At 33.6% G+C, this 25,449-nt stretch overlaps 1 protein-coding gene across 1 annotated transcript in view; it reads right to left on the bottom strand.

Annotated features, from left to right (window-relative positions):
- Positions 1 to 1,521: 1,521 nt before the first annotated feature.
- Positions 1,522 to 25,449, bottom strand: part of ELAC2 (elaC ribonuclease Z 2) — a 64,608-nt gene continuing 40,680 nt past the window's right edge. Inside the window, exons 13-24 of the mRNA XM_074312023.1 lie at positions 18,429 to 18,567; positions 18,268 to 18,353; positions 17,294 to 17,412; positions 15,769 to 15,865; positions 9,264 to 9,402; positions 5,602 to 5,640; positions 5,323 to 5,432; positions 4,602 to 4,701; positions 4,400 to 4,520; positions 4,052 to 4,130; positions 2,618 to 2,762; positions 1,522 to 2,127 (exon numbers count right to left, since the gene is read on the bottom strand). Of these exons, the coding sequence (XP_074168124.1) occupies positions 1,891 to 2,127; positions 2,618 to 2,762; positions 4,052 to 4,130; positions 4,400 to 4,520; positions 4,602 to 4,701; positions 5,323 to 5,432; positions 5,602 to 5,640; positions 9,264 to 9,402; positions 15,769 to 15,865; positions 17,294 to 17,412; positions 18,268 to 18,353; positions 18,429 to 18,567 (1,411 nt within the window). The 3' untranslated portion in view covers positions 1,522 to 1,890. The remainder of the gene's footprint in view (positions 2,128 to 2,617; positions 2,763 to 4,051; positions 4,131 to 4,399; positions 4,521 to 4,601; positions 4,702 to 5,322; positions 5,433 to 5,601; positions 5,641 to 9,263; positions 9,403 to 15,768; positions 15,866 to 17,293; positions 17,413 to 18,267; positions 18,354 to 18,428; positions 18,568 to 25,449) is intronic.

Here is a 25,449-nt window from a genome sequence, read left to right as displayed (position 1 = left end):
CAGTTTAGACATAAACTGTTAAGATTTCAGGATTGCAATAGAATCCCATGGATTAAAATTCTGCAGGGAAATCAATCCAGAAGTAACAGGAAAATTGAAGTGATGAAATTCTGAAGATACAAAGGGAAATAATTTCTATCAGGAAAAATAGTTGTCTTAAGAAAGCAATGTGAAAATCCAGGGAACTCCCCAACTTAGAGAATTAAAAAATAAGTTCAAGAGATTTACACAAGGACAGGAAACAGAAGATGTTTACATGGTACAGTCCTAAAAGAACAGTGTTACGAATGCCAAAGCTTGTAGAGGGCTAAAACTCCAAAAAGGTATTCTTGAATCAGACAACCAAGCACAATGGCTCTATTAGCATATATTTGGATAAATGGCTCTTCTCACGTTGGTGCTTGCTGAATGTTTGGTATTAAGATAATTGTAGGCAAGGATTGGGGGGAGGATAGAAAAGAGGCCAGAGTCACTTTGCAGCAGGACAAGGAGGAGAGACTGGTGACTCTGGACTCCAGAATCCAGGACACATCTTTGGAAGCCTCATGACAATTTGCCTGCTTTCTTCACTTCTCCCCCAAAAGACCAAGGACTTTAATTTATCCTGACTCGTGACTGACCAAGGCCCTCCAGGGAGCTAGCCCGTAATCCACAGAAGCTAAACTCAGCAAAATTGAACAAAACCTGAATATCATAGGCCTAATTTTGGGGAAATTTAAAAAGTAACCATTACAAAGAACTAAGTGAACACTAATGAAGCAAAATGTTCAGAGGGAAAGGAATACTGGCTCCAGAGTCTGAAGCACAGTCCCTGTGTAATTCTGGGCAAGCCACTTAGGTTCTCTAGGTCTCTGTCGTGCAAAAAGTGGGGTTTGAAGCAGAAGGCCTCCAAAGGTCTCTTCTAAGGGCTCTACCTCCTATAAGCCTATCTAGAAAAGGAAGAAGTGATTACAAAGGACCAGCTTGCCTTAAAAATTTAAAAAAAAAATAAAAAAAAATAAAAATTTAAATAGCTGAATATCCCATGTAGAGATTACCTACACTTTACCAAAGCATTTCATAAAGTATTTCAGACCATATTAAAGGAAAAGTTTGATCTGGATTACATAGTAATAATTCACAATTGTTTGAACTAAAAGACTGAGTGTTATTAGGTGGCACATTAAATTAGTAGATCTTCAGTGTGTGCGTGGCCTCGCAAGAACCATGAATAATGAGCAGAAGATGCAAAGAAGCAAATAAAAGCTTGATGTCAGTTGGAGCTATTCAAAAGGAAAATGTGATGCCTTGGTAGGTAATGTATTATCCTCATTATGAAAGATTGGATCAGATTTGATTAGCTAGCTTCTAAAGTCCTTTTCAACATTCAAATTTATGATGCCTATCATTCTCCCTTCTTCCATTATAGAGAGAAATTAGTTCTACCTGAGTGGGATATCATATTTCGTGTCTTGCCATCTGCTGAATTTCTGAAAAGTATTTCCAAAACAAGTTTTTTCTTTAAAAACTTCTCTGACAATGTTTAGAAGAATCAATTCATGTTTCAAATGGATATGATGATTCAATTTGTTCATTTTTTAAATTCAATTCTACAAATATTTATAGCATAACTAATATTTGCAAGGCATTATGTGATGGACACTTGGATACAAAGAAAAAAAATCACACTGTCCAGCTTCCAAGAGATTACACTCTTCTCCTTCAAAGTCTCTTTCTCTTTACAGTAGCTCTGGCAAAGTTAACAGAGTAGGGTTTTTTTGTTTTTGTTTCTTTTTTTCCCTAGAGTGGAAAAAAGATATCACTTCATTTCACCACCACTCATGACCTCCCATGAAGAAAGGAAAGGAAGCATAAGTGTTATTCTCCCGTCCAGGGCCATGGTTGATGCCTTCAGTTTACTTTGAGCTTCTTGATTGGTGGACTTTTATATTCCTCTTCTCCATTATGAGTCTGCTTGGGCCCTTGTCCATCATCATGCCCACAGTGATCTGAACTAATAGTGGCCTTTTTGATCTGTCGCAATTCCCGTTTCTCCTTTCTCTCTACCATCTCTTCTATCTCATCAGCAAACAGGGCTTTGAGAGGATAAATAAGTCTAGGAACCGAGGAAAAGTCTCCAAAGCCAACCTGGAGAGAAATGAAAGCTTAGGGAACAAAAAGGCATGGGGAAAGCAGTGACAATACGATATACATGCTCTTATTAACACAACTCTCAGTTCAAGGGATCTATAAAAAAAAGCAGAAGCTATTTCTTAATTTCATTATAGTAACAAATAATAGTCACACCATAATATGCCATAATAACAGACATCTGTTAACTACCTCTCACTTCAGAACATGAGACTTAGTAATAATGGTGTATTGAAAAATACAAGTACAACTGTGGTAAGAATCAATGGAGTACATATTCTTCCATCAAAGTGTTATTCATTATCACAGGCAGGCTAGATTAATTCTGGGGATAGTTAAAAGGAAAACTCTATAATAAATAATTTTGCTAAATAAAGAAAAGGAGAAAGGGCTTGGAATTAATGTTTCAAAGTTAGAAAATGTTCCATGATACAAATTCTCTGCCCTAAACCTCAACCCAATTACATAATAGATGGAATATACATACCCTCATGTGGTCAAATGCAATTCCAACTTTCTCATTGAAGTCAGGGCTGAAAAGGGGGATCTTGGCATAACGCTGGCTAAAGTGGTTCAACATGATAAACTTGGCATTCATCTTCACTCCAACTCCAATTGCTTGGGAAGTAGTGCTATAAATGAATGACAAAAGCAGAATGTTGACTAAATGCAAAAGAAGCAAAAGAGTATCTAAAACCTTTGACTTTCAAAATAAAATAATCTCAGGGTTTGAAACACCTACCTCCATTTATCTTCTTCTTATGACAATTTTTAAAACTTCATTAAGACTACGAACTACGTCTTCTACTTCTTTCACACTCCCTACAAAACACTACAGAGCCTATAATAGTAGGAAGAATATTGGACTTAACAATCAGAAAACCTGGATTGCCCATTATCATGTCTACCACCTACCAGGCAATTGTATGACGTTGTCAATACAAGTTTCTAAATCAATTTTTTTAACTATAAAATGTAGATGATTAAAAACTTTTCATTCAACAAACTATTATGAGTATTATTCCAAATAATGTATGTAAATTGTTTTTAAAATAGTTAAGAACTATAAAATTGCCAAATTATTTAGGGTTATGCCCAGATGCATAACCCTAAATAATTTAGCAATTTTGTAGTTTATAATTTTCCTACGTATGGAGAATTCAATAAACATTTAATAAGATCACCAGAGTCTTCTTCCTCTGATCTGCAGTCCTTACTTCCTAAATATATTAAGCTATTTTCAGGATGACTTCTAAAACTTTAAGCCTATAACCCTCTCAAGGGCTAATGAACTATTGAACTTTCAATGAAGCCAACTGAAAGAATTAGTAAATGTGATTGTTGAGCCACTGCACAAATAGATGACAAGGAAATCATGGTCTGATCACAGTTCCTGTGAAAAATTTCTAAAACTTTGTAAATCAATCATTCAATAATGAAACAAAAAAATTTAATGCAACATGAGGCTACATTAAGAAGCTTAACATCTATCTTCAAATATGTGAAGGGCTATCAAATGAAAGGATTATATTTATTCTTCTTGGCCTCAAAACAGCTGAGCTGAAGCAATAAAGGGAAGCTTCAATGAGGCAGATTTTGGTTCCACAGAGGAAAAAGTTTCTAACTAGTGCTATCCTAATGCAAAACAACAAGTAAAGACTGGATGACCACTTTAGGGAGATGTGGAGAGGTATCTTATTGAATATGAGCCAAATCATATGGTACATGAATTCTCTTTTCAACATTTTCATTCTTATCCAGAGAGAAGACCCCTTTAAAGCTGAAGTAGCTTGCAAACTTACCAAACACTAGCTAAAGTCCTACAATGTGATAAAGGTTGGTAAGACACTGAAACAAAGGTGCTCTATCAAGAAGTGGTAAAAGGTCACATTTAACAAAAAAGAGTTAAGGAACAAATTACCTGTGTGTCTTTTCTACAGCTTCTTCCTCTAAACCATCTTCCAAAGTTGCTTCATGAATAAGCATAGTAGCTCCTTTCCCTAAGTAAAATAAGTTAACATGATCTAAATGCCTTTTAGGAAAGGAGAACCATTATCTTCACTTCTCTGATTAGAATAGTCTTCCTCAGAGTTGCTTAAAGTAACTTGCTTAAAGCAAGGAGAATCCAAAGCTGATACTAAAGCATATGCTACTGTAATCAATTTCCTTCATTCTCTTCCACCTGCCAAAATATCGAACTAAACATTAAAAAAATCAAAAAACCAAAAAAACTTTCAACCAAATTTCTTACCTATGTGCAGTTACTCACCCAACTGGACTAGAGCCTCACATGGCATGGTGTCACCAGAGTAGACTATTTTCCATCCTGATTTGTGGATCAATGCACAACCAAAAGCATTCTTACAGTGCTTAACCAAACAAGTCTGAAACTGAATGAAAAAAAGATGAAGGGCTCTGCTGCCCCTGCTATCTCACTTTTCTCCCTATGAGGTAACTAATAGATTCTGTACCTCTTCCAAATCGTACTTTTCTAGCAGTGAAGTAATTAATCTTGCAATCATGGGTTTGGAGACTTCAGTCCCTTTTTGGAGACACTTTGCAGGAATCATACTATGTAAAGAAAAAAAGAAAAAAAATTAAATCAAAGCTCAGACCTTGCTCTAATGAAGCCAATATATAGACTTACTAAGAAATAAAATTAAACATGTCTCATTGCCAATAAAATAGACAAATTCTCAGAAAACCATATGCCATAGGAACAGCACAATTAAAGCAAAGATGGATTCAAATTCACAAATAGTTAGAAAATAAAAAGTTGACGTTAAGTTTCTTTTTTCTCAAATTTTGTCATTAGTTCTAGGCTGCACAGTATTCTTTTTAGGGTTCTGATACAATCAGATGATTCCTTTTGAATGATTCCTTTTGACAAGAGTTAAGCTATCCAAGCAAGGATCAATAATTGTACAGTAAAGGTTCTTAACCTAAAGCCCATGAACTTGTTTTCAAGTACTTTGATAATTATAATTCAACATAAATGGTTTCATTTACAATCCTAAAAATTTTAATTTCTTTAAAAATGCTATTCTGAGAAAGGGTTTACAGGTTTCATAACATTACCAAAGGGCCTATGAAACAAAACAGTTTTAAAATTCTGGTTTTTTAAAGTCTATTGAGAAGGAATAGATAAGGGGAATGGTAGAGTCAGAAGACAAACAGGTACTAGTCACTCACCTAACAGCACCTAGAATCTCCTGGCAATGGTCATGGTACTGCTGTAGCCATGTCATAACTTGAGTAGGTGCTACTAATATAAGTGGGCTAGATGATTTTCCCACTGATGCCTAAAAAATGTAAAACAGAAAAGGAGGTCTCAGCATAGATGCATCTTCAGGAAAGCTCAATGGAAAAAGAAGAAATGGGTGTTTCCTTTGAGTGTGTGTGTGTGTGTGTGTGTGTGTGTGTGTAGCATCATTACTGAAGCTCAAATTGCCAATAAATAACTTAACTTACCAAAGCACGGTTTCTCTGTAACAGGATATTTAATAAGCCCTAGAAAATAAAAGGTAAAGATGGAGACAAACAGGAAACCTGTTTTATTTTTTTCCTTCCCTATAGCTTTATTTTACTTAGTTCTAGGTTAAATTTCTCCAGTATTTATATTGCACATGAGAATTCTATAAAAGGTCTATATCCTCAAGCTCCTAAATGAACAATCCTGAAGATGGCCTCATTTTAACTTCTTCTGGAAGGCTAAGGATAAAAAAAATGCCTTACTCCTAGACTCTTACACCACAATATCAATATTCAAAGTTGAACGGATACCAGCTACATTCAAAAAAACTTATTGAAAGTTAAGAAAAAAATGTGATGGGTCAAATCCAAATTAATCCTATTTCTAATCACTAAAGTACTTGGGAGCAGATAAAAAAGGCAATAAAGACTTCCCCAGAAGGTCTCTAAGGGAATTACTAAAAAGAAAGATAAGGACTGAAGACTTCATTTTCAGTAAGAACGTAGAATATAACAGGGAAAATTATGATACAAACCAATTGTATAAAATAGACATTTAGCTATGATAGAATACACCCTATCTGTGCCCAGAATATAAGCTGATCTCTCTTACAGAGAGGTCTTTAAGGGTAAAGAAACTTAAGGAATATTTCTCCTCAAATTATAATGAATAGGGAAAAAAAAAAGCATCAATATAAAAGTAAAGAAAAAGAACCTAAAAGAAACAGAGAATACTAAACTGTATTCAGAAGTTGGAAGAGAGAATGTCACAGAGAAAAAGGAAAGAGGGACCATTGAGTATATGGAATTAATAAAAAGACATAAAAGGTTTTTCCCTAAAAAAAGGGAAGAGAAAATCCATAAATGAACCAATTAACTAAGCATTTATCATGCATTCTGTTATGTGATAGGAAAAGTTTCTCTTTTATTAAAAATAAATTATTTTTTTCTTTAAGAAATGATATGTAGGTTCTTCCAGATGAGAGATTATACAAGAAGGAAGAAGCAAACAGAAATAATTGATGACTGTCCTCCTGAAAGGTGATGGATCAGAAATTTGTCAGTCTAATAATAACAGACATAGCTTGTCTTCTGTATCTAGGATATGACAGAGAACTTCATGAAACTCATGAAAGTATAAGACTTAGTTCTGATGATTCAACAGGAAAACAATGTTAAAGATTAAAATCTTATATCAAAAAATGAAGAATCTTAAGAAACAAAAAAGGAAACAAATGTCTAGTAAGCACTTACTATGTGGCAGATACTGTGCTTAGTGCTTTACAAATGTCTCATTTAAGTCTCACAATAATTTATTTTCCAAATTTTACAGTTGAAGAAATTGAGGCAGAAAGAGGTTAAATGACTTGTTCAGGATCACAAAACTAGTAAGCATCAGAGGTCAAGATTGAAGTTGGGTCTTTCTTCCTAACTCAAGACCCAGTATTTTATCTACTCTACCATGTAAATACCACTAACTTAGGAACACAGATGGCATTTTCATCAGTGCTTTAGAACAAAGGCAGCAAAAGGTGTCAAACTTGATCTTACTAGTAACATTAAGATTGGGATAGGGGCAGCTAAGTGACACAGTAGATAGAGCACCAGCCCTGAAGTCAGAAGGACCTGAGTTCGAATCTGGCCTCAAACATGTAACACTTCCTAACTGTGTGATCTGAGGTAAGTCACTTAACCTCAGTTGCCTCAGGTAAAAAAAAAAAAAAAGATATGGGATAAAAGATAAATCTAAAATTTCTCCAAATGAGTGTCTTATTCAAAATGAACAGGACAGATAAAAAAAAGTATACAGATATAAGAAAATCTAGTACCTAAAGAAGAAATCATGGTAGAAAGCATTTTTTGGGGGAAAAAAAGGATAGGAGGAAGAATGGAATAAATATCAAGAATAAATCATAAAAGACTAACCTTATTTCCATTTTCAAATTAATTGAGCTAGCAGATTAAGAAATGTTAAGAATGGAACTGGAAACTGAGTGAATGCCCATCAATTGGGGAATGGTTAAATAAGTTATGGTATATGAATGAAATGGAATATTGTTATATACAAAATGATGAGCTAGCTGATTTCAGAAAGCTTAGAAAGACTTACATGAACTAATATTAAATGAATGAGTAGAACCAAGAGAATATTGTACATAGCAACAAGATTATGTGATGATCAACTGTAATGGCTCTTTTCAACAATAGGTGATTTAAGGCAATTGCAATACACTTGTAACAAAAAGAGCCATCTGTATGCAGAGAGATGAATACAGAGACTGAATGTGGATCACAACATAGTATTTTCACCTTTGCTTTTTTCTTTCTCATTTTTTTCCCTTTTTGATCTGATTTTTCTTGCGTGCCAAAATATTTGGCACGCAAGAAATATATTTAGAAGAACTGCATGTCTAACCTATATTGGACTGCTTACTGTCTAGGGAATGAGGAAGGCAGAGATTGAGGGAGGAAAAATGTGGAACACAAGGTTTTGCAAGGCTGGATGTTGAAAACTGTCTTTGCTTATATTTTGAAAAATAAAAGGCTACTTTTTTTTTTTTTTTTTTTTTTTTAAAGAAATGCTGGTGATATGTTTACAAAGTCTCTTGTGCTATTCAGGGTAGGAGATAATTCAATTAGGTAGATTCCAAGATGAACTCTTAAAATAATCTCGGTTTAAATCAACTTTTGAAGGAGATCCCTAGATTCTGCAGGACCTGTCCTTGGCTCTGTTATTTAAAACTTTTATCAATGATTAAGATAAAGACAGAAATGGAATGCTTATCAAATTTACAAATGACACAAAGTTAGGAAAGATACCTAACAACCAATGACAGGCTTAGGATTAAAAAAAGAATCTATTATATTAAAGTTAATAAAATGAAATTTAATTAAAATGTATACTTAGGATCAAAAAAATTATCTTCACAATTACAATATGAAGGAATTCTAAATAGCAATTTGTCTGAAAAATATCTAGACATTTTAGTAAACTTATGTAAGCTCAATATTATTTAACAATGTGATATAGCAGTCAAAAAAACAAATTTTTGGTTGTAATCAGAGTGGCACTGTGTCTCGATATATGACAATTCAAGGATTAAAGGCATATTTTAGGTAGGCCATTGAAAAACTGGCTCCACAGGAAGATACTGTAAAGGTCCTTGAATTCATGCCATGGAAACAACAAAGGGTATTGAAGTTCTTTATACTAGCGTGAAGAAAACTTATAAAAAACACGATAGCTATGTCCAAACTAAAAGGCTCTATCATGGAAAAGACTTACTAAACAAACCAATTATCCTTGACCTCACAGATAAGAACTAAAATCAAAAGGAAATTAAAAAAGAGAAAATCCCCAAAGGGAAATGACTGCTTTGGAAGCAGTGGGTCCTCCTTTATTAGAGGTCTTTATGCAAAGACTTTTGCAGAAGGGATTTTTGTTCAAGTAAAAGTTAGATTAAGTCCCTTCTAATTCTGAAATACTATTTAAAAAACACAACAACAGATATTCACAAACAACACAGTAGTAAGAAAGAATTCAATATCAAAAAATTGGTATTGAAGGGGGAAAAAAATAAACAAAAAAATTGAAAAGTAAGTGATAATAAAAAGGATCCTAAAACCAGTAAAAGAAGCCTTGATTCTAGGTCATTACTCACTGTATGGTGATCCGCATGGATATGAGACACAAACACAGCAGCAATGTTAACCAGGATTCTATCTACTTCCTCCCCATAATGGCGGCAGAGCTGCCCAAAAGTGCCTTCCCCACAATCCAGTAGGAGAGATTGGTCAGAGCTGCCAGAAAGAATACCTTTTTAGTCTTTTTTTTTTTTAATTTATTATCATTATTTTATTTATTTTTATCATTATTGTTAAATTCAGGTTTACTACCAACTCCACCTCCACCACCATCAAAAAAAAAGTTAATGAGCCAATCTCTCTTAAGAAGGTAAAGCAGTATTCTAAGACTCAAATAAAAACTGATCAGAGAACATATAATGACTCAGAAAACCACAAATTAACATTAACTGTATTGTACTCTATTTTTGATTTTGTTAAACATTTTTTCAATTACATTTTAATCTAATTTGGGCAACAATGAAGTTTGGAGATGTGAGGTGCATTTGGGCACTCCTGCAAGAAGACTAGAGCTATGAGGTCACCAGAAGAATGTTCTTTAAATATCTTTTGATTTATTTACTACAAAGAAAAGTTGTGAGAATTCCTTTTAATAATACCAACAATGTATACTTATGTGTTTCAAAATTTACAAGGTGCTATAGATGGTTATGGTTATAATCAAGATAATTATAGAGGTTCCAAAAGAAAAAAAACACGAGAAGAGAAACACAGAGCCTATAGAGATTACCTTTAAATATAGTACTTCTTTAAGTTTTTAATTAAATATTACAACATTTGTATTTAGAATTGATATAAGAAAGAAAAGCAAAAGCCATCTCTATCTTCAAGAAATTTATAATCTAAGGAAGACAAGATGCAAATGTTTATGTATAAACAAAAAATGAAAACATTTTTTTTTATTCATTTTTCCAAATTATGCCCTCCCTCTCTCCACTCCCTCCCCCCGATGGCAGGCAATCCCATACATTTTACATGTGTTACAATACAACCTAGATACAATACATGTGTGTAAATACCCTTTTCTTGTTGCAAAATGAAAACATTTTAGATCATTTTGGAAGGAAGGCACTAGCTAGGAGAGACAATGAATCAGAAAGAGTAGGTCCAAAGGCCCAAGAAAACAAGAAACCTTTTATGAGATACATGATCATTTTGTCTTCTGAATAAAAACAATGCCATGAATATAACTGAGGATTATCTATCAATATCTCCTTTCAAGATTGAAGGAAGGGATAGAAAAAAAATTCTACAAAGGATTTTGTAATATTCTCCAAAGCAAAACATATACCGTGATAATCAGGAACTTTCATTCAAAAATTGGGCCCAGAAGAAAATGAACAAAAAAAAAAGTTTTTTAAAAATTTAAAAAAAAAAAATTTTAATTAAAGCTTTTTATTTACAAAACATATGCATGGGTAATTTTTCAACATAGACCTATGCAAAACTTTCTGTTTCAAATTTTCCCTTCCTCCTCCCACCCTCTCCTTTAGCTGGCATATAGTCCGATACATGTTAAATACGTTAAAATTAATATATGTATACATATTTATACAGTTATCTTGCTGCACAAGAAAAATCAGATCAAGAAGGAATTAAAAAAAAAACAAAAACAACTCAGAAAATAAAATGCAAGCAAACAACAGCAGAGAGAGTGAGAATGCTATATTGTAGTCAACACTCAATTCCCACAGTCCTCTTTGTGGGTATAAATCGCTCTCTTCATCACTGAACAAATGGCACTGGTTTAAATCATCTCACTGTTTAAGAGAGCCATGTCCATCAGAACTGATTGTTTTATAGTTTAGGTATCACTACCATGTCTGTGTTATAAAAAGAATTTGGTAGGAGTCCTTCCTTCCCTATTTTTTCAAAGTTTATATAGTATTGGAGTTAATTAATTGTTCTTTATATGTTTGGTAGAATTTACATGTAAATCCATCTGGTCCTGGGGATTTTTTCTTAAGGAGTTGATTAATAGCTTCTTCTATTTTTTTTTTTCTAAAATGGGACTATTTAAGTAATTTATTTCCTCATTCTGTTAATCTGGGAAACCTATAATTTTGTAGATATTCTTCCATTTTTCAGTTGTCAAAATTTATTGGCATAAAATTGGGCAAAGTAACTCCTAATTATTGCTCTAATTTATTCTTCATTGGTGGAAAGTTCTTCCTTTTCATTTTTGAGGCTAACAATTTGATTTTCTTCTTTTTTCTAATCAAATTAACTGAGTTTATTTTATTAGTTTTTTCATAAAACCAACTCTTAATTTCATTTATTAATTCAATAGGTTTTTTTTTTTAGTTTCAATTTTACTTGATCTCTCCTTTTATTTTTAGAATTTCAAGTATAGTATTTGATTAGGGGTTTTAAATTTTTTCTTTTTCTAGCTCTTTTAGTTGTAAGCCCAATTCATTGATCTTCTCTTTCTCTAGTTTAGGCAAGTAAGCATCTAGAGCAGGGGTTCTCAAACTATGGCCCACAGGCCAGATGCAGCCCCCTGAGGATGTTTATGTGGCCCACCGGGTTATGGCAAATGGGCTGAAGGGCGGAGACAGAGTGTGAGTTTTTGTTTTTACTATAGTCCGGCTCTGCAACAGTCTGAGGGACAGTGAACTGGCCCCCTATTTAAAAAGTTTGAGGACCACTGATCTAGAGATATAAAAGTTCCTTTTATTACTGCTTTGGCTGCATCCCACAAATTTTGATATGTTTTCTCAATATTGTAATTCTCTTGGATGAAATTATTGTGTTTATGATTTGCTGTTTTACCCATTCATTTGTTAGGATGAGATTATTTAGTTTCCAATTACTTTTTGGTCTTTTTTCCCCTGGCCTTTTATTGAATGTTAATTTTTTTGCATTGTGATCTGAAAAAAATGCATTTACTATTTCTGTCTTTCTGTATTTGATTTTGAGATGTTTTTGTCATAATATATGGTCAATTTTTGTATAGGTTCCATGAACTGCTGAGGTGTACTCTTTTCTGTCTCCATTCAATTTTCTCCAAAAATCTATCATACCTAACTTTCTAGAATTTTATTTATCTCTTTAACTTCTTTCTTATTTATTTTGTGGTTTATCTAGTTCCAAGACTGCAAGGTTGAGATCTCCCACTATTATAGTTTTGCTGTCTATTTCTTCTTGCAACTCTTAAAAGAGTTAACTTATCCTTTAGGAATTTAGATGCTTGGTGCATATATGTTTAATATTGACATTGCTTCATTATCTATGGTACCTTTTAGCAATATATAGTTTCCTTCCTTATCTCTTTTAAATAAATCAATTTTTGCTTTTGCTTGATCTGAGATCAAGATGGTTACCCCTGCTTTTTTTACTTCATCTGAAGCATAGCAGATTCTGATCCAGCCTTTTATCTTTAAATGTGTTTCTTGTAAACAACATATTGTAGGATTCTGGCTTTTAATCCAGTTTGTTATCCACTTAAGCTTTATGGCAGAATTCACCCCATTCACATTTACAATTAAAATTACTAATTCTGCATTTCCTGCCTTCTTACTAAGCCCAAATTATACTTTTCTCTTTCCTTTCGCCTTTCCCTCTTCCCCAGTATTTTACTTATGAGCACTACTTGCCTCAAGCAGTACTCTCCCTTTAGAGACCCTCCTACTTTATACCTTTCCCATACTATTTCTATTTTCCCTTCTATTTAGCCTACCCCTTCTCTTTTCCTCTTTCTCCTCCCACTTTTCTATAAAGTGGGAGAAGTTTCTCAGTGAAAACAAATCTCTAAAATTCTCTCTTTGAGCAAAATCTGATGAGTAAGATTCACACAATGTTTATCCCCCTCTCTTCTTTCCCCTAATTATAATAGATTTTTTAACAGAAATACAGTTCTCAAGAGTTCTTTTCCTTTTACCTTTTTATGCTTCTCTTATGTTCTATGTTTGGAGGTCAAAATTTTTTTTTAATTCGGGTCTTTTCATCAGAAATTAATGAAAATCACGTTTCATTGAATGCCCATCTTCTTTTTCCCTGAACGAACATGCTCAGTTTAGCAAGGTAATTTATTCTTGGCTGTATTCCAAGTTCCTTCTCTTTCTGGAATATCAGGTCCTGTGTAATCCTTATTGTGATTCCTCAGTATTTGAATTGTTTCTTTCTGGATGTTTGTAATATTTTTCCTTTGATCTGATAGTTCTGAAATTTAGCTATGATATTCCTTGGGGTTTTAATTTTAGGGTCTCTTTCAGGAAGTATTTAGTGAATTCTTTCAATGGTTATTTTACCTTCTGATTCTAAGACATCTGGACAGTTCTCTTTGATGATTTCCTGAAAAATAGTGTCTAGGCTTTCTTTTTTTTAAATCATAATTTTCAGGGAATCCAATAATGCTCAGATTGTCTCTCCTAGATCTGTTTTCCAGGTCAGTTGTTTTCCCAATTAGGTATTTTATATTTTTTGGCTTTGCTTCACTGATTCTTGTTGTCTCACTAAGTCATTCACTTCCATTTATTCAATACTGAATTTTAGTGAATTAGTTTCTTCATTTACTTTTTGTACTTCTTTTTGATTTGTCCTACTTAATTTTTAAATGAGTTGTTTTGTTCCATGAAAAAAAATTTCACAAATTCTGGTTTTAAGGAGTTATTATCTTTTTTCTGTTTTACAATTTTGTTTTTCTGGGAGTTGCTTTCTTTTTCCATTTTATCAAATCTGTTTTTTACTGAGTTGCATGCATTTTCCAAACCCTCTTGCAAAGTTTTAATTTCCTTTTCCCATTTTTCTTCTAGCTTTCTTTTAAGATACTTTTTAATTTCTTCTAGGAGAGCCTTGTGTGGTGACCAATTTATATCACTCACTTCATCTGGAGATGATCTGCTTTTTAGTCTCCTCAGGGTTTGAAATCTGTTCTTCTCTTTCACCATAAAAACTGTGTATTGTCAGAGTTCTCTTTGTTTTTTTACTCATTTTTTAAAAAAAAAGTTAGTTTTAGGGTAGGGGAAGGTAGGGGAGGTTTTCCAAGCTTCCTCTACAAGTGGCAGCTTCCTCTATAAGTAATTGCAGCTGTGCTGCATCAGTGCTGACTCACTCCTGGTACTGGGTGGACATGGCCAGGTCCCATGAAATTCTGGCATTTCAAGATTCATGATTTACCTTTTGTGTTTGTGTTGGATGTTTTACAACTCTGCTGATCTACTGGCTTGCAACCAGGACAGAGTAGTCAACACTGCTACTGTAGATTCCGCCCAGGAGATTCTCTGCCACGGGGCATCCAAACCATCCTGGGAATTTGAACTGCCTGTGCTGTTGTCTGTGCTCAGCCTGATTGTGCTTGGCCTGCTTCTTTCCATTTCTGATTAAAACAGATCTTTTCTGGTGATCTTCAAAATTATCTTCTGCTGGTAATTTGTTGAATTCCCAATATTCATAGATTCTGCCAGTTCAGAGCTAATTCAGAGGCTGGGTTTGCTAATTAGTCTGAGGATTATAGGAGTTCTTCAGAAAGAAATGTGTGTCCTCTCCACCATCTTGGCTCTGCCCTCCAGGAGTCTCTCCCCTCCCTGCCCAAATCATTTGGAAAATATTGCTCAAGATTAAGAATTTAAAGAAAACAAAGTTTAGATCATTCAAAAACTTTATACTTATAATCATAAATACTTTTCTTCAAGGAGATAATCAGAGGGAATCAGATATATCAACAACAGTACAGAAATAGAAAGTAACTATTTCAATGAAGAAAGAACTAAGTATTCATTTGGGAGTCATATTCTTCAGGGAGTCAATCAAAAAAAATTTATTATAAACACCAGGCACCGTGCAATTATTATGTCACTTGATTTTCATGAAAATCCTACAAGGTAGCTGCTATTATTCCCATTTTACAGATGAGGAAATGGATATAAATAGAGGTTAAGTGATTTGCCCAGTAGTGCTGCTGGTGCTAAATGTCTGAGGCAGGTCTTCCTGACGTCAGGACCAGAACTGTAGCCGCTGTACCACCTAGCTACTATAACCAAAAGTTTCCTGATTAATCAGTACACTACTATTTCATTAGCACCCTGTGAAGTAAGTGTTAATGAGACTATCATTCTATTTTGCAAAGGGGGTAACAAGCTTAGACAGGCAAATGATTTGTTCAAGGGCAAATACTTGAAATGAAACTTGAACTTAGATCTTTTGAGTGCAAAATCAGTGCTTTTCTATGATGCTACATTTGCTTCTTATTATTGACATGACTGCCTAAGTCTTCAGTGAAAATATCACTTAACAGATGCTTACCATGATAAAATTTTAAGCATCCCCACCTCACATTATGGGATATTTTTCATAACTCCCAAATGATATATATGGAATTTACAATGAAACTGTATTATTAACAATTAACAATAACAAATAAAATAGCCATGGCATCATATTATAGCCCTAATGAGAAATGAAAATAGTTGATCTGGTCTGGAAAGTGTATTCATGTCCAAAATCCATCACTGAGAGTTTTGAAAATCTTTCTACCAAAGAAATCACAAAACCAAAAAACTCTTCACTATTTCAAAACAATACCTTATGTTCACAAGTGTGGAACTGACGTTTCTAATCTTCATTGGAATGGCAGAGCCTGTTCCGAGGAAGATGACTTCTGGATATTGTATTCCTTTTCCTGTTGAAAAGTATATGGAAAATATCCCATTTTCCCTGACCAAGAATTATACAATATTCAACTCTACAGCCCACAACAGAAGCCTCAAAAATCAAGTATTAAGAAGTCACTCACACAGCTTTACAGAGATAAATCAAACTCATAACTTTAGTTCAGGGTAAAGAGAAAGAATGAGTTTCCTCAACTCAGATTTGGTTTTAGTTATTCAATGTAGGAGAGACCATGTGTTTCAACATGGTAATTACATAAATAACTATTTTTCTTCAATTTTTTTTTTAAACAAAGACTGATAACCAAAAAGAATGGTTTCCCTCCCCTCATGGCAAACATTAGGAATGTGACAGTCAAAGACTTCAATTACCTGTGAATTATACAGGCAAATTCTATCACACTTCTCCCAGAAACAGTCCTTTTTTCTCTTATAAACATAAAAAGAACTGTGTGGCTTATTAAAATCTACTCTCAGTAATGACTGATAAGCAACAAAACTAGTTAAGTCATGACTATTTTTTTCAAAAAATTAACAATCACTCTGGAATAAAATTTTCCCAGAACACAAATAAAAAGAATTCTATGGTTTTGAGAATTCTCAGTTGCTTAAAGAAAATCATTAATTGACAATAACTAGGAACCTGAACATTTCAAAAAAGTAGAAAAAAATATATACAATGATTAAAAAAAAAAAAAAAAAAAAAAAAAAAAACTTGTATTTGTACTTGTATTGTAATTGTAGCCTTAATATCTGCCTAGGCAAGATGAGAAAACATCTTTAAAAAAAAGTGTTGGAGGGGGCAGCTAGATGCCGCAGTGGATAGAGCACCAGCCCTGAATTCAGGAGGACCCGAGTTCAAATTTGGTCTCAGACACTTAACACTTCCTAGCTGTGTGATCCTGGGCAAGTCACTTAATCCCAGCCTCAGAAAAGAAAAAAAAAAAGCAGGAGCCTGGCTTGATCACCAGATTTGCCACTAAAATTGATCTATGACATGGAGCCTCGCTTCTTTAAATCTGTTTTCAAAAAAACCCTTAAATCTTCCATTTCTGACAATTTATGAATATGTAAATTTTATAGACAGAACTTGCAAAATCAAAGTGCTTCATTTTGCAAATGAAGAAATTGAGTTCTAGACAGGGGAAATGATTTGTCTAAGCTCTTATATGAGTTCCTAGTAAAGTTAGAACAAGAAGCCAATGTTATTTTCATTAAACCATAAGGCTGTCCAGAATCATTTCTTTAGGAGAAATCCATCAGCTATCTAGTTAAACTGAAAGACAAAAAAATTAAATTATTCATGCATAAATTCAAACACAATGAATTATCTAATCCATCCACACAACCATCCTAGATAATCAACAAGATACCAATAAAATCTTTACTGTGTAAAGACACTGCCAGAATACAAATCAAAATAAAAGGATTCTACTCACGTAATTGTGTTATACTGTTTACCATGTTTTCCTTATACTCCTGAACCCTTTCCTGGAAATTAGGTAAGTCCAGAGCCTCTGTCACAAATTCATCAGGGTTGTAAGTGATACAGGCATCCCTGGAGGAGAAAAAAAAAAAAAAAAAAATCCATATTAGTTAAATGAGAGGAAGGTTAGCAACTGGTTGGCACAGACAATTCTGATATCTGGAAAAAGTGGCTTGACAACAATCTCCAGAAAACTCTTTAACATGGAGTTTGATCAAATTGTCAGAGTTCATCTAAAATAAAAGAAGTGGAACAACTCCCTTTACAATTCTGAATCCTCAAAACTACTTCTAACATTTCCCCAAATTTTTCTGGGCTTTGGGGTAAGCCTATTGCACCTGACATAAAGAAGATGGGGCCAATCTGACTTGGCAGAAAGATGTTTCTCGACAGAATTCCTCTTACTAATCAACTCATAGATTCCTATTCTTAACCTTAGCTTTGATTAGTATGCCTTCAATATATGCCTTATCTCTAGCACAATTGGCTTACTTAATCGTCAAGGGTTATGACAATTAAATTCTTCTGCTGTTCAAGCTCTCTGGCACTTTCAGGCCTAGGATACTAACAGGAACAAATCAGAAAGCCTTAGTATCTACCAACTTAAATTAATTTCAGTAATTTCAAAAACAGTGAACTATTCCACAAAACTATAGGTATCCAAAAAAAAAAAAAAAAAAAAAAAATCTAACCACTCAACCTTCTAAGTATAAAAACTGTACAAAAAGACAGTTTAAAGCAAAGTTATTGTCTACAGTTTTAAAAACACTCTGAGAAGAGCAAAGTATAAACAAGAAAACTATTCTAATAAAGACAAAATTATTATATAGAATTTCAAATGACAGAATTCAAAGATCTAATAAATGCATAATGATCTCAACCCCTCTAATCAAAGTTCAGCAGTATGATGATTCCAAAATCACATACTTGTGCCAATGGAGTTTGGGTCTCAGCTGGTACTTCAGAAGGCATTCACCACGAATTACAGGCAGGGAGAAAGTAGCCAGATCCTCCTGAGAAAAATAAACAGAATAAGAAAAAAAATTCCCAGAAGACCAATCAAAAAAGAATAATTAATGATATTCTACCTTGTAATTGTAGCTGGTAAGCTGGGGAAATATGTGTGAATCAATGAGGTTGAGCTGAGTTTGAATCTTAAGGCTGCGAAGATTGTGTACAGAAGTACAATTCTCATTCAAGATCAGGTGCTGAGTTTTGGGGCCAAACCTGAAGAAGAAAATGAAGATGTAATTAAGGGTAGCCTCAGAGAGAGATAGAATCAAAATAAATTGAAAAGCCAAGAGGATGAAAGAAAGGTATAATAAGAGAAAAGAAGAATAGAGAAATAAAAGTATTTTCAGGACAGAAAATAAGAGGTAGAAGATGATATCAAAGGGAAAACAGCAGAATAAGAACACAAAAAGGGAAAGGGAGAAAAAATGGGGAAAGAAAGAGAAACAGTTAAAAGACAATGAAATCTGGGTGCCTTTGGTTAATCCTGGTTCAATTTCAATATTAATCTTTTTTTTTTTTAATGTTTTCCATTATTAATGATTTGTTTAATTTTTTTCTTTGTAATTTCAGTGACCAGTATAGTGGCTTTCACATAATAATGTTTAATAAATGCTGTCAATTGATTAATTTATGATCACAACTATGCTTTTATTATTATTATTATTAGTATAGCTTTTTATTTACAAAATATATGCATGGGTAAGTTTTCAAGAATGACTCTTGCAAAAACTTCTGTTCCCATTTTTCCCCTCCTTCCCCCAATCCCCTCACTTAGATGACAGGTAGTCCAATACATGCTAAATATTTTAAACTATATGTTAAATATAATATATGTATACATATTTGTCATCTTTCTGCACAAGAAAAACTATGTTTAGAAAAAAGGTAAAAATAACCGAGAAGGAAAAAAAAAATGCAAGCAGGTAATAACAGAAACAGTAGAAATGCTATGTTGTGGTCCACACTCATTTCCCATAGTTCTTTTGCTTGTGTAGCTGGGTCTCTTCATTATTGAACAATTGGAACTGATTCAGATCCATCAGAATTGATCATCATGTAGTACTGTTGTTGAAGTGTATAATGATCTCCTGGTTCTGCTCATTTCATTTAGCGTCAGTTCATGTAAGTCTCCCTAAGCTTCTCTGAAATCATCCTGTTGGTCATTTCTTACAGAACAATAATATTCCATAACATTCATATACTGTAATGTATTCAACCATTCTCCGATTGATGGGCATCCATTCAATTTCCAGTTTCTAGCCACTACAAAAAGGACTGCCACAAACATTTTTACACATACGGGTCCCTTTCCCTTCTTTAAGATCTCTTTGAGATATAATCCCAGTAGAAACACTGCCAGATCAAAGGGTATGCATAGTTTGATAACTTTTTGCATAGCTCCAAATTGCTCTCCACAAAGGTTGGATTCATTACAATTCCACCAACAATGTATCATAGTCCCAGTTTTCTCACTTTCCCTTCAACATTCATCATTATCTTTTCCTGTCATCTTAGACAATCTGAGGGGTGTGTAGTGTTATCTCAGAGTAGTCTTAACTTGCATTTCTCCAAAGATAATGATTTGGAACACCTTTTCATATGACTAGAAAGAGTTTCAATTTCTTCCTCTGAAAATTGTCTGTTCATATCCTTTGACCTTCTGTAAATTGGAGAATGGCTTTATTTCTTATAGAGTCAATACTCTCTAAATTTTGGAAATGAGGCCTTTATCAAACCTTTGACTGTAAAAATGTTTCCCCAGTTTATTGCTTCCCTTCTAATCTTGTTTTCATTAGTTTTGTTTGTACAAAACTTTTTAAATTTGATATAATCAAAATTTTCTATTTTGTGATCAATAATGATCTCTAGTTCTTCTTTGGTCACAAATTCCTTCCTGTCCACAAGTCTGAAAGGTAATCTATCCTACGTTTCTCTAATTTATTTATAATCTTATTCTTTATGTCTAAATCATGAACCCTTTTTGATCTTATTTTGGTGTACAGTGATAAGTGTGGGTCCATACCTAGTTTCCGTCATACTAATTTCCAATTTTCTCAGCAGTTTTTGTCAAATAGTGAATTCTTATTCCAAAAGTTGGGATCTCTGGGCTTGTCAAACACTAGACTGAGATAGTTATTGACTATTTTGTCCTGTGACCCTAACCTATTCCACTGATCAACTAATCTATTTCTTAGCCAATATCAAATACTTTTGGTGACCACTACTTTATAATATAATTTTAGATCAGGTACAGCTAGGCCACCTTCATTTGATTTTTTTTTTTTCATTAGTTCCCTTGCAATTCTTAGCCTTTTGTTCTTCCATATGAATTTTGTTGTTAATTTTTCTAGGTCATTAAAATAGTTTCTTGGGACTCTGGTATAGCACTGAATAAATAGATTAGTTTAGATAGTATTGTCATCTTTATTATATTTGCTCAGCCCTATCCAAAAGCACTTAATATTTTTCCAAATTTTTAAATCTGACTTTATGTGTGTGCAAGTTTTCTGGAATTTTGCTCATATAATTCCTGACGTTCCTTTGGTAGATAGATTTTATGCTATCAACAGTTATTTTGACAGTTAATTTCTCTTTGTATCTCTTGCTGTTGGGTTTTGTTGGTGATGTATAAAAATGCTGAGAATTTATGTGGTTTGATTTTGTATCCTGCAACTTTGCTAAAGTTGTGAATTATTTCTAATAGCATTTTAGTAGAATCTTTGAGGTTCTGTAAGTATACTATCATATCATCTGGAAAGAGTGATAATTTGGTTTCCTCATTACCTACTCTAATTCCTTTAATCTTTTTTATCTCTTATTGCCGAAGCTAGCATTTCTAACACAATATTGAACAGTAATGGTGATTGGGGGCAACCTTATTTCACTCCTGATCTTATTGGGAATGATTCCAGTTTATCCCCATTAGATATTATGATGCTTACTGATGGTTTTAAATAGATGCTGCTAATTATTTTAAGAAAAAGTCCATTTATTCCTATACCCTCAAGTATTTTTAATAGGAATGGATGTTGGATTTTATCAAATGTTTTTTCTATTGAGATTATCATATGGTTTTAGTTAATTTGATTATTGATAGTCAATTATGCTAATAATTTTCCTAATATTGAACCAGCCCTCCATTCCTGGTATAAATCCTACTTGGTCATAGTGTATTATCCTGGGGATGATTGTCTATAATTGTTTTGTTAATATTTTAAGATTTTTTGCATCAATATTCATTAGGGTCTAATATTCATAGGTCTATAATTTTCTCTCTGTTTTCAGCCTACCTGGTTTAGGTATCAGTACCATGTCTGTGTCATAAAAGGAATTTGATAGAACTCCTTCAATCCCTATTTTTTCAAATAGTTTATATAGCATTGGAGTTAATTGTTCTTTAAATGTTCTTTAAATGAATGCACATGCAAATCCATCTGGTACTGGGGATTTTTTCTTAGGGAGTTGATTAATAGCTTGTTCTAGTTCTTTTTTTAAATGGGACTGTTTAAGCAATTTACTTCTTCCTGTTAATCTAGGCAACCTATATTTTTGAAGGTATTCATCCATTTCATTTAGGTTATCAAATTTATTCGCATAAAGTTGGGCAAAGTAATTCCTAATTATTGCTCTTAATTTCCTTTTCATTGGTGGAAAGTTCTACTTTTTCATTTTTAAGACTAACAATTTTCCCCTTTCCTAATCAAATTTACCAAAGGTTTATTTATTTTGTTGTTTTTTTCATAAAACCAACTCTTAGTTTTGTTTATTAGTTCAATAGTTTTTTTTACTTTCAATTTTATTTATCTCTCCTTTTATTTTTAGAATTTCAAGTTTATTTTTTGATTGGGGGGGGTTTAATTTGCTATTTTTCTAGCTTTTTTTAGATGCAAACCTAATTCACTCATCTTCTCTTTCTCTATTTTATGCAAGTAAGCATAAAATATATGTTTCTAGAGACATAAAATTTCCCCTTATTACTGCTTTGGCTGCAGCCCACAAATTTTGGTAGATCATGTCTCTTGGGTGAATTATTAATTGTGTCTATGATTTGCTGTTTTACCCATTCATTCCTTAGGATGAGATGATTTAGTTTCCAATTACTTTTTGGTCTATTTTCCTCTGGCTTTTTATTGAATGTAGTTTTTATTGCACTGTGATTTTAAAAGGATGCATTTACTATTTCTGCCTTTGAATTTGAAGTCTTTATGTCCTAATATATGATCAATTTTTGTATAGGTTCTATGAACTGCCAAGAAGAAAGTGTACTCCTTTCTGTCTCCATTCAGTTTTTTCCAAAGATCTATCATACATAACTTTTCTAGTGTTGTATTTACTTCTTTAACTTCTTTCTTATTTATTTTGTGGCTTGATTTATCTAGTTCTGAGACTGAAAGGTTGAGATCTCCCACCATTATAGTTTTGCTGTCTATTTCTTCTTGCAGCTCTCAATTTCTCCTTTAGGAATTTAGATGCTGTACCACTTGGTGCATATGTTTAATATTGATATTGCTTCATTATCTATGCTACCCTTTAGCAAGACATAGTACCCTTCCTTATCTCTTTTAATTGGATCAATTTTACTTCAGATCAGGATAGCTATACTGCTTCTATGACTTCACCTGAAACATTCTGCTCCAGCCTTTTTTTTTTACTCTGTATGTATCACTCTGGTTCAAATGTGTTTCCTATAAATAACATATTGTAGTATTCTGGCTATATGGGCCAGAACTTGGAACAAGATGCTAAGTGATTATGTACTTAGTACTTATTAGAGTTCACACCTTTAAGAGAGCATATATAAGGAGGAGCTCTCACAAGCCCACAGGAACCCAGAAGCCCACTCTTGGAGGGGAGTCAAGATTCATTCCAACTTCTACTTCTGTGCTGGCTGGAAACTTTTGGAGAAAGCTCTTGGAACCAAGGAAAGAGATAGGCCTCTAAGAAAGCTAACCAGGCCCATGAAAAGAGACAAAACTTTGAAGGAGAAAATAAAGGATCTGGACTTTAACTCCTGGCTGTATTTGGGATTACTGAACTGAACTGAAATTAAGGCTGATTCCAGAAGCTCCCCAAGAACGATTACATTTTAGAGAAGAGAACACTATAGGAGAGTTCACCCCATTCACATTTACAGTTAAAACTGCTAATTCTGTATTTCCTGCCATCTTATTATCCCCAGATTATGGTTTTCTTTCTTTTCCCTCTTATACCTCTCCTCAGTATTTAACTTATGGGCACCACTTGCAGCAGCACTCCCCACCTTTAGAATCCCTTCCTCTTTCTTATATCTCTCCCCTACTATTTCTGTATTCCCTTCTATTTAGTCTACCCCTTCCCTTTTATTCTTTTCCCTCCCACTTTTCAATGAGATGGGAGAAGTTTCTCTGTAAACCAAGTATGTCTAATATTCTTTCTTTGAGCAAAATCTGATGAGAGTAAGATTCATACAATGTTCATCTTCCTCCCTTCTTTGCCTCAGATATAATAGGTTTCCTTTGACTTTTTGTGAGATGTAGTTCCCCTCTTTTTATCTCCAGTATTCCCTTTCTCTGGTACAATCTTTGCATCTCTGGGTCCTTTTTTATATTATAACAATAAAATCAAATTATACATGTACTCTTTATGTATACCCATACCAGAAATACAGTTCTCAAGAGTTCTTTTTACCTTTTTAATGCTTCTCTTGAGTCCTATATTTGGAGATCAAATTTTTTGTTTAGGTCTAGTTTTTCCATTTGAAATAAATGTATTCCACCTATTTCATTGAATGTCCATCTTCTTCGCTGGAAGATAATGCTCAGTTTGGCTGGTTAAGTTATTCTTGACTGCATACCAAGTTCCTTTACCTTTCAGAATATCAAATTCCAGGCATTCTTGATCCTTTAATGTGGGTGTTGCTAGATTCTGAGTAATCCTTATTGTGGCTCCTTGGTATTTAAATTGTTTTGGTTTTGTTTTTTTCCTGGCTGCTTGTAGTATTTTTGCCTTGGTCTGATAGTTCTGAAATTTAGCTATGATATTCCTTCGAGTTTTAATTTTTGGGTCTCTTTCAGTTGGTGACCAATTAATTCTTTCAATGGCTATTTTACCTTCTGAGTATCAGGGTAGTTATCTTTGATAACTTCCTGAAAAATAAGTCTAGGCTCTATTTTTCATCATGATTTTCAGGGAGTCCAATAATCCTTAGATTATCTCTCCTAAATCTATTTTCCAGGTCTGTTGTTTTCCTAAATAGATATTTAATTTTTTTTTTCATTTTTTTGATTTTGCTTGACTGATGCCTACTTGAGTCATTCATTTTCATTTGTTCAGTTCTAATGTTTAATGTATTATTTTCTTTATTTACTTTTATGATTTCTTTTTGTATTTGTCCAATTGAGTCTTTAACTAAGTTGTTTTGTTCTATGGATTTTTTTTCCATTTCATCAATTTTTATTTTTTTTAAAGGAGTTATTTTCTTTTTCCAATTGACAAATTCTGTTTTCTTAGGAGTTGTTTACCTTTTCCAATTCACAAATTCTATTTTTCAGGGAATTGTTTTCTTTTTCCATTCTATCTTTTAATAAGTTATATGCCTTATCCAGACCCTCTTGCAAGGTTTTCCTTTCCTTCACCTATTCTTGTTCTAGCTCTCTTTTAAGATCCCTTTTAATTTATTATGTGGTGGAGACCAAATGATATCCAACTTTAGGCTTTCATCTAGAGACAATCTGGTTTTAGTCTCCTCAATGTTTGAAATCTGCTCTCTTTCACTATAGAAGCCATCTATAGTTAGAGGGAAGGAGGGAGGGAGAGAGGGAAGGAGGGAGGGAGGGAGGAAGGAAGGAAAGGGCTGCAGTCTGCTTTTGGGACAATGAGAACTTTCCAAGCTTCCTCACCAGACAACAGTAAGTGGCAGCAAAGGGGCAGTGGAACGGCAAGAGCTGTGCAGGGCTTCGAATCACTACAGTATTGGGTAGGTGTGACCAGGTGCTGTGAGACTCTGGTGGCTTTGGGGTGCACTCTTTGCCCTCTGTGTTTATGTTGGAAGTTTTATAACTTCTTTGCTGATCTGCTAGCTTGCTGCCAGGGCAGAGTAGCTGACATTGTGGTAGA

This window comes from Sminthopsis crassicaudata, chromosome 4 (assembly GCF_048593235.1).
Source record: "Sminthopsis crassicaudata isolate SCR6 chromosome 4, ASM4859323v1, whole genome shotgun sequence".
NCBI classification, from domain to species: Eukaryota; Metazoa; Chordata; class Mammalia; order Dasyuromorphia; family Dasyuridae; genus Sminthopsis; species Sminthopsis crassicaudata.
The sequence above is the reverse complement of the archived record's forward strand: the minus strand, read 5'-3'. Positions and strand labels throughout refer to the sequence as shown.